At 47.1% G+C, this 15,511-nt stretch overlaps 2 protein-coding genes across 5 annotated transcripts in view; one reads left to right on the plus strand and one right to left on the minus strand.

Annotated features, from left to right (window-relative positions):
* Positions 1 to 15,511, minus strand: part of PLPPR1 (phospholipid phosphatase related 1) — a 141,734-nt gene that overhangs the window by 87,720 nt on the left and 38,503 nt on the right. The window lies entirely within an intron of this gene.
* LOC149912853 (E3 ubiquitin-protein ligase PHF7-like) lies at positions 1,903 to 5,731 on the plus strand. Of its 4 annotated transcripts, XM_090132068.1 has the most exons (9): positions 1,951 to 2,127; positions 2,325 to 2,416; positions 2,504 to 2,605; positions 2,766 to 2,890; positions 3,070 to 3,232; positions 3,321 to 3,427; positions 3,644 to 3,757; positions 3,919 to 4,037; positions 4,203 to 5,731. In XM_090132068.1, the coding sequence occupies exons 1-9, from the start codon at positions 2,076 to 2,078 to the stop codon at positions 4,955 to 4,957; spliced, it is 1,629 nt and encodes a 542-aa protein (XP_089988194.1). In that variant the 5' UTR covers positions 1,951 to 2,075; the 3' UTR covers positions 4,958 to 5,731. The 4 variants fall into 4 exon arrangements, with proteins under 4 accessions (XP_089988192.1, XP_089988194.1, XP_089988193.1 ...); XM_090132066.1 differs by having other exon boundaries at positions 1,903 to 2,127; positions 3,321 to 3,757; positions 4,203 to 5,730; XM_090132067.1 differs by having other exon boundaries at positions 2,047 to 2,416; positions 4,203 to 5,730.

Consider the following 15,511-nt stretch of genomic DNA (forward strand, 5'->3'; position numbering starts at 1 on the left):
GATCCTCCTAGTCACCGTGTTAAGGCACATAGGAGACAAAGAGGTGATGCCAGACAGCCAGCATCTTGGCTTCACCAAGGGCAGATCGTGCCTGACCAGTGTGGTGGCCTTCTGTGATGGAGTGACAGCAATCGGTGGATGGGGGAAGGGTGATGAATGTATCTTCCTAGACCTCTCCAAAGCCTCTGACATGGTCCCTCACCAAATCCTTCTCTCTAAATTGGAGAGGTATGGTTTTGAAAGGTGGACTATTCATTGGATTAAGAACTGGTCGGCTGGTCGCAGCCACAGGGTTGTGATCAATGGTTCTATGTCTGGGTGAAAGCCAGTCACAAGTGGTGGTTCTTGGGACTGGTGCTCTTCCCCACCTTTATCAGTGACACAGATGGCATCGAGTGCACCCTCAGCAAGTTTGCAGAAAACACCAAGCTGAGCAGAGCCATCAATCCGCTGGAGGGAAGAGAAGCCACCCAGGGGGACCTGGACAGGCTGGAGAAGTGGGCCCCCGTGAACCTCATGAGGTTCAACAAGGCCAAATGCAAGGTGTTGCCCTTGGGCCGGGGCAATCCCGGCTATTTCTATAGACTGGGGGAGGATCTCCTTAAGAGCAGCCCTGCGGAGAAGGACTTGGGGGTCCTGGTAGACGAGAAGCTGGACGTGAGCCAGCAGTGTGCATTTACAGCCCAGCTGTCTATCATCTGTGAAACCTCACGGAGAGCAAGAGAGATGCCTGAAGGCTGGAGGATAGCCAATGTCATTCCAATCTTCAAAAAGGTCAGGAAGAAGGACTCAGGAAAACATAGGCCAGTCAGGCTCACATCCATCCCTGGGAAAGTGTTGGAACAACTCATTCTGGATATCACCTCAAAGCAGGTGGGGAAAAAGAAGGGTTATCCAGAGTAGTAAACTTGGATTTACTACACAGACATCATGCCTGACTACTACCGTGGTAGCCTTTGTAGATGTCAAGACTGGCTGGGTAGGTGCCTTAGTAATCCGGCTTAACGCTGGACCTGACAGGTGTCTTGAATCGCAGGATCCTGGGATGGCTTGGGTTGGAAGGGACACTGAAGTCTATCAAGTTCCAAACTCCTGCAGTGTGTTGGTTGCCACCCACTAGATCAGGCTGCCTGGAGCCCTGTCCCGTGAGGCCTTGAGCATCTCCACAGAGGGCGGCTCTCAAAGCGTGGGGGCTCTCCCATCGGCGTTGGCCTGACTTCCATGCAGAAGCTGACTTTCACGGTCAGGCTGGATGAGCAGGGATGCTCCAGTGTGACTCCAGGACTGCAGCCCTGGACAAGGGACAGCTCCTCTCCTGTCTCTGGCATGGTGACAGTGCCAGCAGGCCAAAGAAAGCAAACCTCAGAACTTTTCCTGACTCATTTTATATGCAGGCTGAAGGGAATCGCGCCCTGCCTATGCCACTTTGCCTCTGGGAACTGTATAAGGCTTGGAGCCTTGATGTGTGAAGACATGGATCGGAAAGGATCATAAAACCCACCCAACCCCAAGTGCCTGCCATGGCAGCGCTGCCACCCAGCAGGTCAGCTTAGAACAGGGCCCTGTCCAATACGGCCTGGAGCGCCTGCACGCACAGCTTCTCTGGGCAGCCGTGCCAGGGCCTCACCGCCCTCCGAGTGAGGAATTCCTGTCGCAGTTCACCAGACCTCCTCTTCTCTCAGGTCAAAACCTTGCCCTGTCACCATCAGGCCATGCAAAGTTGGTCAGCACACACACACTAGAAACGCTGGCCGTGCTGTTGACCCGCAGACCTTTATTAGACTCTGTGCTGCAACGTCCCAGCGCGGGCGCGGTGCAAAAGGCCTGAGGGAGGCCATCCTTGTTCCCTGCTGATGGCAGCACCGGGCCCCTCACCCCACACTGCCCATAGGAGCCACCGCCCTGCCACGCCCTCAGCTCCGTGAGGCGGTGACCGTGATGTCACAGTGGTGGCCATTGTGACCCGCGGGGCCGGGAGCAGAGCAAAGGCTGCCGGGCTGGGGCCCTGCTCATTGCGGCCTGGTGAGGCGCGGAGAGAGCAGGGACTTTCTTGACTCTCTCGTTTCTTGCCGTCGATGCCGAACATGCCTGAAGGAAAAGAGGAGGCCCCCAACTCTGGGGAGCCAGGTGAGAGCCCCAGCTTGCACTCTGGCTGCCCGCTGGAGCTGCTGGGCCTGCAATGCCCCCTTTCCCTTCACCCCCTCCAGCCCTGCCCCTCAGCCGGCACGGCAGGCACGGAGCAGGCCCTGGGGACGGCCCCCAGGAACTCCCGGCCCTGCCAGGTGCTCACCGCTGCTCACGGTTGCTCTCTCCTTCCTCTCCAGTGTGCGTGCTGTGCCGCCGGGCACAGGTGAACCCGGACATCTGTGGGCAGATGTTTGTCAGCGGTGGGCTCTGTGCCCACGAATTCTGCTTGGTGAGTTCCCGCAAGGGCTAGGGCTCCTGCCAGGGATGCTCCCTTCCTTTCCGGCCTCACGAGATCCCGCTCTTTTCTCTCCTACAGTTCTTTGCCAATGGCCTTTTAGAATGGAGATGCCCAGTGGGGGGAATTTTTGGCTTCCCCATTGGCGCCATCCAGCACACAATCCAGGTGGCAAGCCAGAAGGTGAGGACCTGAACGGAATGGGGAGCTTGGTGCCGGCAGAGGCTCGCACACAGCAGACGAGCCTTGTCTGCCAGGCAGCTCTGCGCCCTGCCCGGAGAAGTGGGGCTGGCCGTGGAGCCCCCGAGCCCACCGCTAACAGGGGCTGCTCTGCTCTTTCCAGCACTGCTTTGTCTGTGGCAAGAGGGGAGCTGCCATCAGCTGCGCGGAGACAGGCTGCGAGCGCAGCTTCCATCTGCCCTGCGCCGAGGACGGGGAATGCGTCACGCAGTACTTTGGGCGGCACAGGTAGGGGCTGTCAGCAGCAGCCAAGCTGCCGTCCCTCCCTGTTGCTCCAGGGAGGAACCCGCAGCGACACCTTCCAGCCTCCTGCCAGATCCGGAGCCCGGGCCTGGCGCTCTTTCCTGGTCCCCTGCCCTCCTCACAGCACTTCTCACCATGCCCATCCCTTCTGTCCTCCTGTCCAGGTCCTTCTGCTGGGAGCATCGCCCTCGGCAGGCAGCGGAGGCAGCTCCATCGCAGAACACCATCTGCGTCATCTGCCTGGAGCCCGTGGGGGACAGCACGTCCTACCACACCATGGTGTGCCCGGTGTGCAAACAGGCCTGGTTCCACCGGGGCTGCATCAGGGTAGGAGTCCTCTCCTCACCCCGTGGGCACGGCCGGTGCTCAGCAGCAGCCAGCCCCGCTCACGCTCACGCTTGTGCTTCTCCTACAGAAACATGCCCTGCACGCTGCCACCATGCGCTTCTTCTGCCCCGTCTGCGGAGGAAAAACACGATTCCGCTCCCAAATGACCACGCTGGGGATCCAAATCCCAGTCAGGTTGGTGTCCTTCTGCCCGGCTACGCAGACACTCGGGCACAGGTGCTGTGCCTGCCCAGGAACTGCCCCTAGCCCTGGCAGGCCATCCTGCGAGCACTGGTCTCAGCTTCATGGAGAAGCTGGGAATGAGCTCAACGGGCATGAGCAGAGATGCCCTGAATCTGCCTCATGCCTGGGGCACCCGGGACTCATCAGATTCCCCCTCTCCTCTGGCAGACGACCATCCTGGTGGGACGATGCAGCATACCAGCTGCTGCGAGAAAGGCACAGCCGCTGTGATGCCACAAAGTGCCTTTACCTAAGAGGCAGGGAGACGGCACAGGAAAAGGGGTGAGTGACCTCCACAGTCCTCTGGGGCTCTGCGTGGGATCTCGGCCTCACCACAGGCTTGGAGGTGTCCTTGGAGCAAGGACAGAGCACCAGAGCCATGCCGGCTGCTCCCTGCCTTGGCGCGCTTTGTCCTCACACCCACAATCCGTTTGCTTCCCCAGGTTCTGGCAGCTGTTCATCTGCAACTCCTGTGGCTCACAAGGCACGCACTGGAGCTGCTCCTTCTGGGCCATTGACAGAAATGGCTGGGAGTGCGACACCTGCGCTGGTGCGGGCACCGGTAAGAGGCACAGAGCCGCGTGCTGCGGGACTGGGGCCGGGCAAGGCCTGGCAGCGAGTGCTCAGAGTGGCCTTGCCACAGTCTCTCTGCCCCATGAGGGATGGCAGCCTGTCATGCCCGGGGGCTGCATGTTCATCCTGCTGAGCTTCCTGTCTCCCCTTACAGCCTCCTGCACCAACTCCGAGTTTGCCAGCCCGAGCACTTCCAGCCAGGAGGTACCAGTGCCTTCCCCCGTCTTCACAGGACCTGAAAACATCGGCTCTGGTCCTGCTACGCAGGCAGCATCCAGCTCATCCTGCAACACCCAGCTGCCTGAGCTCAGTGCCCAGCCCTTAGTGCTGGAGACTGAGCAGACCACCCACTCACATCCACCTGAGGAGCGGGACACATCTCAGCAGCGCCGAGGACGTGGCGGGAGAAGAGGGGCACCAGCTGCAGGTGCTGAGACCTGCTCCCAGAGCCCCACCAGACGGGGGACTGCGCGGTCCTCCAGAACCTCCCATGCACCTGCAGCCACAAATCGTCCCAGGCAGCGGGAAACCGGCCGCACAAGAAGCCGCTCCCCGTTGCGAGGCCGGGCCTCGGGCTCCCAGAGACGGCCCCGAAGACAACGTGGTGGGAGCCGTGCAACACCCCGAGGTGCTCAGAGCAGCACCCGCACCTCGGCCAGACCAACACCATCAAGGTCCTCGAGGGCTTCCCCGCTGCCTGCACGCAGGAGACAACAATCCAGGCAACGAGGGCGGGCCCACACTCGAAGCCGATCCCCAGTGGGGCGTCGCGCTTCAACTTCCCGCAGCCGGCCCCGACGAGGCCGTGGGAGCCGGTCCAGGCAGCGCGGACCAGCCCGGGCACGAAGCCGCTCCCGGGCAAACCACCAGAGAAGACGGCCCCACAGCCAGTCCCGAAGACGGCGCTGATGCAGCCGTGTCCCATCCCCACGTGATGGCTGTGGTCCCAAGCGGCAAAGAAAATCAACCTTCAAGAGAGTCCACGCATACCACCTTCATCTTTCAGTGGACCAGCCCGGGCACAAAGCCGCTCCCGGGTCCAACATCAGAGAAGACGCCCCCACAACCCAAACTCCCAAAGACAGCGCGGAAACACCCATGTCCCATCCCCGCGTGACGGTTGTGGTTCCATCTTTCAAAAAAAATACACCTTTAACATACTCCCCACATGTTGGCTTCTCTCTTCTCTGCTTGTCCTGCGGTAGGCAGTGTTAGGAGCTGAGACCACGGGGTCGTCTTCTCCCCAGCACCTTCCCAGACGGTTGTTGTGGAGTTACCTTTAGTTCTACCTGTGTCCGTGAAGGGGGACAGCATGCCCACAGGCCCATCGGCCTGGAAAAAAAGGGACGGGGACAAAGGGGTGTCAACGGTTTACAGGCCAGTCCAGCCCTTTTCCGTGACTAATGGGGAAGGAGGACCCACAGATCCACGTCCCAGGAAAAGGGAAAGGGGAGAAGGGGGGAAGGGTAGGGAGATGCGAGAGAGGCCCAACGACAAAACAGCAGCAGTGATCTGAGGAGGAAAGTCAATTTCCTAAATATGGTATCGGAATGCAAGATAACACAATATAACACTTGACATAAGCCTTGGCTGCTGAGGTTAGCTGCTTCAGAGCCATCCTGGCCAGAACAGCAGCGACTGATTGCAAGCTACAGGGACGTTTCGGTCGGTTCACTACCAGAGGAACCCCAAGCCAACAGAGCAGACCAACAGTTCTCGTGAGAGCGGCTGATGTGGCGTGGGAATTGCCAGGGCAGTGGAACTGCATCCACGCCCCTTGCCTTCGGAAAAGCTGATGGGAGGGTCCCAATGCATCACTGCCCACCAGGTGCAGTGAGGAGAAGGCAGTATGTGTGCAGCACCCACAGCATACTGCAGCAGCAGGTGTGGTAGCTTGTGCAGGACGGCGCAGAAGTACTCTCCCTCCTCGCTCTGGAGAGCAGCTTACCTACTCACAGAAAGGGAAGCCACCAAGAGGGGCCTGGACGGGCTGGAGAAGTGAGCCCCCATGAACCTCATGAGGTTCAATGAGGACAAATGCTCAAGGTGTTGCACTGGGGCCGGGGCAATCCCAGCTATTTCTGTAGACTGTGGGAGGATCTCCTTGAGAGCCGCCCTGTGGAGAAGGACTTGGGGGTTCTGGTGGACAAGAAGCTGGACGTGAGCCAGCAGTTTGCATTTACAGCCCAGCTGTCTATCATCTGTAAAACCTCATGGAGAACAGGAGAGATAGCCAGTGTCATTCCAATCTTCAAAAAGGTCAGGAAGAAGAATTTGGGCAAAAGGAAGAAACACATAGATCTCTGGCTTCCTATAATTGAAGAGCTATTGAGCACATCCACCATGAACAGGGAGAAAAATTTTTACAGATACTGGATCTACCAGAGCGAGTAATACGCTGCTAGCCTGCTGGTAACCAAAGCCCAACTAACACGTTTCAGTCACATTTGGTATTTACTTGTCTACAGAGAAACTGCCTAGTAGCTGATCATAACCAAATGCGTGGAACTTTTGAGACTTGCCTCATGTCAGCCTCCCAAAGCACTCTCAATTTTCTAGTTTGCATGAAGACTGAAGAGAGAAGACAAACAGATGAGGAGTTTAGAGGATGTACATAAGGTGCAGTAGTATACAGGATCAGAATAAAAAATTGTTTTATAATTTCCTAAGGAAGTAAATACTTGGTTTCTGTGTAAGCTATAGCCATTCAAAGAAATTGGCCCATCAGTTAAAGTGTTTAATGTTCCTCTAGATTCAGTGATAAAAAACTGATTTCATACTATCAAACATGTTGAAAAACAAACAAAAAACATCCCTACCAATACATAAAATAAGCCCAGACACATTTACCAACACAGTAAACAAGTTTTCAGTGTTTGAGCACTTGACAACAGCTCTGAGCCTTTTCTGCTAGCAGAGGCAAGATTTTAATACTTCTGTGCTTGTATTAGCTAACCATTTTATAATAAATAAGTATACGTAGGCACTTTTGTTCACAGGAAATCTAAACTGATGATCCTCGAGACAAATTACACTCTCTTACCAAGTCAACTTCATGAACAACCATCTGGATTCCTGAACTACCCACCTCCTGAAACAATGTTGCTAAACCCTTTGTGCCAAAGCAGGGTTTGATGCACAAAAGTGAATGAAGTAATGCTAGGGATTTTCAGAATTCTCCTAGGGGTATTTTCCCTTGCTACTAGCTTCATGTGGAAAATTACCTGGCTCCTGCATGATAAGTAGCAGTATAAACTCTCTAGACAATCAGGCTGATAAGGGATCTGTAGCACTTATATCTTCAAGAGAGTTCTTCAAGTGGCATGTCAGCTAGGCAGGGGCCTTGCAGTAACCTCCTGCCATAGGCAGGAGAGTGAAATCCCAGCGCCACTGCTGATTATGACAAAATTTACAACCATGTCTCAGGGCTAGAATTTCAGGGATAGGTTTCACTTTGTCTCACCAGGGGATGTTGCCTAAGTAGAACCCAAAACTGGAGTTGTGTAAATAGCAGGTACACACCTTAATATTCAGGAAGCTGTAGGGAACAACCATCAGTCTTATTTTCAGCTATCACACATCTCCAAATCTTCCCTTATCCTGCAGGTCTGAAAGTGTAATCACAGTTGATCTGTTTCACGTGGTGAGGTGTTGAATTCCCCGCTAAAATATTCAGTTCATTCACTGAAGGTTATTTTGAGTAATACCTCCTAAAATGTGATACTGCATCAGCGAGTCCAGTGAATAGAACTTCTATTCTGCTACAGCTGATTAAACTTCTCTCTGGTGGAAGGATTAGCGTTGCACGATAAATGAGGTAGAAATCTGAAGACGACGCTCATTAGGAAATTCTTTAAAAACATTGAACAGTCTTTGCAAAATAAACCTCACTGAATTTATCCAGGCAGCTAACAAGACCATTCCCATTCCCATTCCTAACTTTCAATTAACTAAAAAATGCTAATTGATCTAGCTCTAATTTCATTCCTTCAAACTTTCAAATGAATCTAAGTGAAACAGCCACGTACTATCTTGGGCGAAATAAAAAGACTATTTCTGGCCTTTACCCATCCACCTGAAGGCACTTCATCTTGATTTACACTAATTGGGATTGTAAACATCTCTGAGTAAATGCAAAATGCCACTGGTTATTGTCTGTACCTCTGATTCGGAAAGCTCCTTGAATTTCTAAGGACATTAATAGCAATAAAATGGCAGGTGTTGTAAGCAGTAAGATAACAATTTATGGACTTAAGGAAATCTGAATTGCAGATAAAAGTATTATGTTTTGTGTAAGGAAAAAATAGCAGTCTGGAGTTACAAAGCTAGCATATTCAAGTCCCGACACTGCAGCTGATTGATTAATCACAGGCAAGAGAAATGGATCTTCTACTTACATCTGTGCTAATCACCAGTTTTAAAATGTTGCATAGGGAGCTGGTGTCAGTGTCTCATCTGCAGAATCTACAAAGAAAATGATCAAGACCTGTTTTTATCCACAGCTGACATTTTTACAAGACTTGGGCTGGAAAGCAAACCACAGAATCACAGAATTTCAGGGGCTGGAAGGGGATCAAGAGATTGTTAAGTCCATCCCCTCTGCCAAAGCAGCTAGTCTACAATAAGTGGCACAGGTAGGTATCCAGCTGCATCTTGAATATCTCCATAGGAAAAGACTCCACAATCAGTCTGGGCAGCCTGTTCCAGTGCTCCATCATTCTTACCAAGAAGAATGTCTTCCATATCTTTGTACAGAACTTTCTGCATTCAAGTTTTAGGCCATTGCTCCTTGTCCTATCACCACACATCGCTGAGAAGAGCCTGGCCTCATCTATTTACCTTCCACCTCCCTGTAAATACTCAAATATTTCCTTTCTGCTCATTGAGATTGTACAGGAAGAGCTTGTGATTTCATTTCAGCCTCCAAAAGAATTCCATTGCATTTGGTGTCTCTGCTTGCAGAGCAGATACACTTTAGGAAACCCTGGACAGTTTTGATAGATAAGAAATAAATCTGTCTGCTCCTCAGGCTTTTATCAAGGCCACCAGGTGGAAGCAGAAGATGACTTGTAGAGAAAGATGTCAACATGGTTATGAAATACAGAGGGTAACAATCCAACAATGCAGAAGAAGAGAGAAATAATAGTAATTATATATTTCCATATACAGATTTACCAAAGAAGTGATGCACTACACAATTGCTCAGCAACATCCAGTGGATGCTCAGCTAGTCCTTGAGCAGCAGCTGCCCTCCAGCCAACTTCCCCGTTTTACTGTTCCACATAATGCCATAGGGTATGGGACATCCCTTTGGACAGTTTGGGTCAGCTGTCCTGTTTCTGTCTCCTCCCAGCTCCTTGTTTGCAGGGTAGCACAAGAAGCTGAGAAGTCCTTGGCTCTGTGAAATGCTGTGCAGCAACAAGTAAAACATTGGTGTGTTATCAACACTGTTTTTCTGTTGAAGGCAAAACATCATACCATAACCAAGCACTACGAAGATAAACAAATCCCAGCTGACCAGGACACCAGATCATGAATTTTGCCAGAAATGGAAAACTGTATGGCCTGAAAATTCTGTCTTCTATAAGAAGGAGGTATCAGTTTAGAGAAAACAATTCTTGTAATCCCTGCCAAATTCCTCAGGAATTTGCAGGAAAAAAAAAATTAAGACAAAAACTGTCAAATACATTTCCCTTATTCAGATACAAAACTCGCATTTTACTCTAGAAATCCTAGCATTGATTTTATTTTTTCTTTTCAAAACACCCTTTGTCAACTATTCCATCAAAATTTATTGAGCTATTCTAAAAAGTATTGGTTGCTTATGTGCCAGCAAGAACACAAATAAATGATCCTTAATCAGTAAAACGGTTTCATAGCTATGCACAGAAATAGTTTAGTGACTAATGATATTAGAAACATTATTCAAAAATGCATGCTCCATGCTGAGGCCAAGTCCAAGCAAGCCCTTTTTTCAGATCTTCATTGTATTTTAATTGGATCATTTTAATAAACGATGCAACTTGTCCTCTTATTAGAAGGATTTCACACTGTGCTAAACAAACCAGGCCACCAAAAATTATGTTGCCCTCAACAGCTTCCACAAAGGGAGGACCAGAAATATATTTTTGAAAGCTTAAAAAACAGAAGCAAAAACAAAAAAAACACTTATTCCTCAGTTCATTTAGAGGTTTAGAAATTTTCTTATTTCTAGCTGGAAGAACTGATGCAAATTTCAGTACTGTTTTTCTTCCTCTGCCCTTTAGAGATTTGTACTAAAAAATTATTAGTCATTAAAAATTCACATTTTGTTTGTGATTATATCATTCAGTATTCGTTCACAAAATACCTTATTTTACCATCTCAGTTGAATGAGATGCTCGGCACAGTAAGATAGATGCTGGAATTGTTTTGCTTGGTTCCTCTGAGATGCAGGAATGGCCCTTCTTCCCAGCTGTATAACTACTTCACCCAATTTCAAAGGGGATAGGTTAAAATTAGTGATGTAGTGGGGAAGAGTTGATGGTTGGACTAGATGATATTACTGGTCTTTCCAACCTTAAAGATTTTATTAAAAATAACTGCAAGTTAAATTCAAATAGCATACAGATGAATATTTCACTTCAAGCTCTTCAGAAGAGTGTGTAAACCATACATAGGCAATTGGATGAAAAGGATCAGGGTGAAGATGAAACATAAAAGTCTGAACAGCTTAATTTTTTTTTGTTAAATCAAAGTTTATTAACAGCCCATGAAAACACAATGATGATGTCAAAATAAAAGCTACTTCCTGAATTATTTTGGATCACTTCTGATTTCCTCAGTTCTGAATTTTTGTTTGAGTATAGGTTAACAAAACACAGTCTCAAACAAAGAATGTTTCATGCCCAGTATTAATAAGTGCCTCTTCCTCTGCTATCACCTGCTCCATGCCACACGCTTCAGCACACGAGTGCAGTCATGAGTAGAGTTATGCCCCGGCTTTGCAGCTTTCCACTGTGGGAGGAACTGAACATTTAAGCTTCACTTTAACTGACCAGCAGAAATCTCCTTGGTGACATGAGGGGTTGCAGTGCAGCCAGAACCAATACCCATCTGCCCCTCTCCCTGATTTCTCCAAAGCAGGTGCAAGCCATACAGTGGGCAGAGATGAGTAGAGAATCTCTGGAATATTTCAAATGAAGCCTGTAGGGCCCTTTCACACTTCTCCTTACTAAGCAAGTGTTAGCATATCCCTCTCCTTAATCTGAAAGAGACACCTGTGCAAAATGAAGGTGGAGGTCTTCACAAAAGTATCTGGACCTCTTTCACATCCCTGCTACAACAGTTGAGGGAACCAGTGTTTTTGGGAGTGTTCTAACAGGTCTTAGTGTAAAAATGAAACAGCGGGAATGTTGATGAGCACAGGAATGAGCAGAGGGCATCTAAAGCAGATCATCTAAAGAGAAGGAAATCAGGTGAGAGCCAGCCTTTTTTTTTCCCTGCCTTTTTCAGTAGGTGAAAACTGCATTGGAAATTGCAACTCAAAATCATATTAAACTGATGGTAAACACCAGATGTGTAACAAGCAAAACTGAGTGCACTCTACAGACAATAAATAAATAAGTAAATAAATCGTAGAATCATAGAATTGTTAAGATTGGAATAGACCACTAAGATCAAGTCCAACCATTGATCCATCACCATCATGCCCACAATCTGTGTCTCCCTCAGTGCCACATCCACACTGTGATGGTAACTCCACCACAGGAAATTGTCCTGAGTGTTTTGCATTCTCCTTTTTCTCTATTTGCCTATGATACATCCAACAGAATCACGTATAACCTGTAGAGGCTTAGGAAAATTGTTCCCTTAGGACAGTGTTGTACAGCAGCTTGCAGGCATTATGTGGGCTTCAGAAACACAACCTGGATGAAAAGCTAGAAATTCCCTGTTAGATTATACTACACCTTAACAGACTTACAAAGTAATTACTATTAATTCAGATTTGGAAAAAAAAAAAAAAGAGAGAGAAGAATGAAAATTCAGCAAAGTATAAGAAGAGTGTTTCAGAACAGTTAAATATCTTTTACCAAGCTTGCAGTGCTCATTCCTTCTTTGTATGTTCATCACAAAACTCTGCCTGGACTCTATACTGATGGCTTTTGACTAGGATGGAAGAAATGGTTATGGCAAGCTATCGGTGTACTGAATTTTAATCCAAGAGGAAGCCATTAATACTGTTGTCAGGAGCTTACACTTCTGTGGATCCTTTGGGATTTATTTTAATACCTTTTGAAACATACCTTACACATTGCTTGTTCTACACTTATCTGCAATTCCACATGATGTTCAGATTCACTATTTATGATACATTCTAAATATTCTTTCTTTGCTGTCTTTGTAATGTGTAAAACCAGTTTTAACCTCTGCCATGGCTGCAATCTTTCAGAGATCATTAACTGGCCAATGCTATTTTGGTTGGTTGGAGCTCTTACACCTCTGTTATCATTTTCAGCCCTTTCATTTAATAGCTCTGTTCTCCTCTATGTTACATTTTTATTCTGTGTTCCCAGTCAGTCTAGTCTATGCGGAATGAAGACTCGATAGTCCTATCAGAGAAACATAGAAATGTTACTATAAAAATAAGCACTACATTGTGATCATGTAGAAGTAAGCTAAGACAAACTGATTCAGTAACAGTGCATGCTCTGTTAGACAGTTGCTGTTAGAACTAAAAAGACCAGAACAAAGCTCCAGGTAGGCCAAGAGAAGCCATGACAACAGCAGATCTGACAAAGTTTAATCTTTGAGCATGTGGTACAGAAGACTACTGAAAATCCTCCTATGGCTTTAAGCTCCTGAATGTGACCAGGTAGAGGTGCTTTATGAGGCCCTTGCTCCTCCCAGTGTGATTTAGTCTCACAGAAACTTTGCAGGTCTCAGAGGAACCCACATGGCCATTGTTTGACCTGCTAAGCATTTGATTTTTTTCAAACAATGCAGTCTGCACAACTAACTAACCTGTTATCATTAAAATGACAACTGCAAAGCCAAATTCTAAAATTCCTGTAGCTGAGACTGTAATGTCAGCTTTTATAGTGAGGTTTGATTAAAATCACATTCCTTAATAGAGTTTTTATTAGATATAAACCTTTGCTTGTGATATGCTGTGAGTAGTTACATGCACATAAATTGGTATGCACTCAAATACAACTGGAATGTACAAATTGCACTGCAAATGATGACTGGAAATAAATGGAACAGATTCACAATTGCACCTGGTCAAATTACAATCAGCCATCTAAACACTAGCAGCTGACAACTGCACATAAATGTACCTATGTTGCTTTGTGCTCTTTACTGGCATCCCTTTAAAGAGACCATCAAGAACAGTGTCTTTTCCAGCAACCCTTCACTGCTGATGCACAGCTTGCACCTCTAAAATACTACAATCCTCATTACTCGATCATTACTTGAAATTACTTGATCACTTCTTCAAAAACCACAAAAAAAATCCTTTCCAGCAAATTGGAACACCACATACAGAATGTTTTGCATTGCAGAGGAAACCAGCTTCTACTATCTGTTATTTTTTTGTCTATCCGAGGGCCACAATTTCATGCACCGCTTTTTAAAAATATTCCCAATACAACATTAAAATGTGGCACACACACTCCAGTCACAGCCTTTTAAAGCTATGTCATTTAGTAATCTATTAAAAACTCAAGATACCACAGCAATCATTTCTAGACTTGGCTGATTCACCATTGCTGCTTGTAGTGCTCTAAACATCACACTTCATCATCAATACACAAAAACACTTGTCTCACACAGATTTGCATATCTTTTTTCTTTTTTTTTTCAGTAAGTTACGTGGTGAAACACTGCATTCATAGCTGAATAAACTACTAATTGTGATCACTGTTATTAACAGGAGTTACATCTATTCTCACAAAAAACAGCTCTGGTTTTGAGATCAACATGAATATAAATTACATCAGTATTTCTACCTTACCTTTGTTCATGTTTTTTTGCTTGCTGTCACCTCAGCCATAACAACATGACCTATACAAAAAGTACTGCACTTTTCAAATATATGCATATATGATAACACAAGCAAAAAAGGAACCTGACAACAAGCTTGGGGAGTGTTAAGATCTGTAATGTTGGAATGGACAGCATACTCTCCTGTGTTAGCAGGACAAAAATAGCAAAGATTACAAAGAATGTAGACTGTGTACTTCAATCATTTGCACTCACTCTGCCTGATTCCCTTGTTTTAGTCGTGTTGATTCAATTCTGAAAAGCTATTCTTTGCAGACCTGCTCTTCCAAAAGCTTCTGGAAAGCATGCTAGAGAAGCATTACAGTGACAGATGTGTATTTTTTGGTTCTCTACATGCAGGGCTTATCTCATTCTCTCTGCAGAAGGCACACTCTTGTAGAGGGGACAGTTCAGGACCAAGTGGCTCCACTTCCAGTCTGCCTCTTGTGGTCAGTGCCATTAGGTCCTGCAGCAGGACTGCTGCTTCACAGAGATCAGAGTGCCCTAGCTTTTTATGCTTGTATGAGCATCTCTGTCAGCTTGTAGCACATCTTCATCTCTCATTCTGTTTCAGTATTCGCTTCCACAGAATAACTATCCTAATTGCAGATATCACTGTCTGTGACAGATAGTGTCCACTTCCATTACACTTATTTACACTACAAATTATTTGGATGTACCACTATAAATTATACAGAAAAGTAAATCAGAAAAGGATGAGGTAAGGATGAAACAAACATTTTTTTTTCTTTTTTTTTTCTTTTTAAGTTCTATTTATTAGTGGTAGAAAATACTTTCCTCTTAATCCCAGTGGATTGTCTTGTGCCTCCCTTGGGGTGCCTGCACTCTGCTTTGGAAACTACTGGTATAGAAGACCACAAACAAAGTCTGACAATCATTTCTGACCCAAATACGCTCTCATTGGCATAATTTTCATTCAATAAAATTTTTCAGCTTTTGAAATGCCTTTCAAAGCTTGCACAAATTAAGAAGGCTCCTCAGAATGACGATCTGTTGCTGCAGGGGACACATCTAGCACAGCTTTTGCAGCTACCCACTGAGAAGCTGCAGTGGAGAGCTTGCACAGCATTTTCTCATTCAGAAGTGCTAAGGCAAAGAGTTCCTGTTATTTAAGAAGTCAGGAAGTGCACTTGTTTTTGATTTAAAGACCTACCTTTGTGAACCAGCCCACTTACATTTCTAGAATTAGAGTGTCCTAACAACTTAGTATGCCTCTGATTGCGCATCTCCCTTTAAGACCTTCAAAGAGTGCTCCAAAATTCACTTTAAAGATTCCCAATACCTTATTAACAGGAGTGCTCGGTCTCATGATGATTCTGGCAGAGGATGGAGTGGAATAACTCAAACCACAGGCCTCCATTCTTGTTTCCATCACTACTCTTTCAGGAAGGTGATCTAGTAATCACTGAGATTACA

This window comes from Phasianus colchicus, chromosome Z (assembly GCF_987193195.1).
Source record: "Phasianus colchicus chromosome Z, bPhaCol1.hap1.1, whole genome shotgun sequence".
Classification (NCBI taxonomy): domain Eukaryota; kingdom Metazoa; phylum Chordata; class Aves; order Galliformes; family Phasianidae; genus Phasianus; species Phasianus colchicus.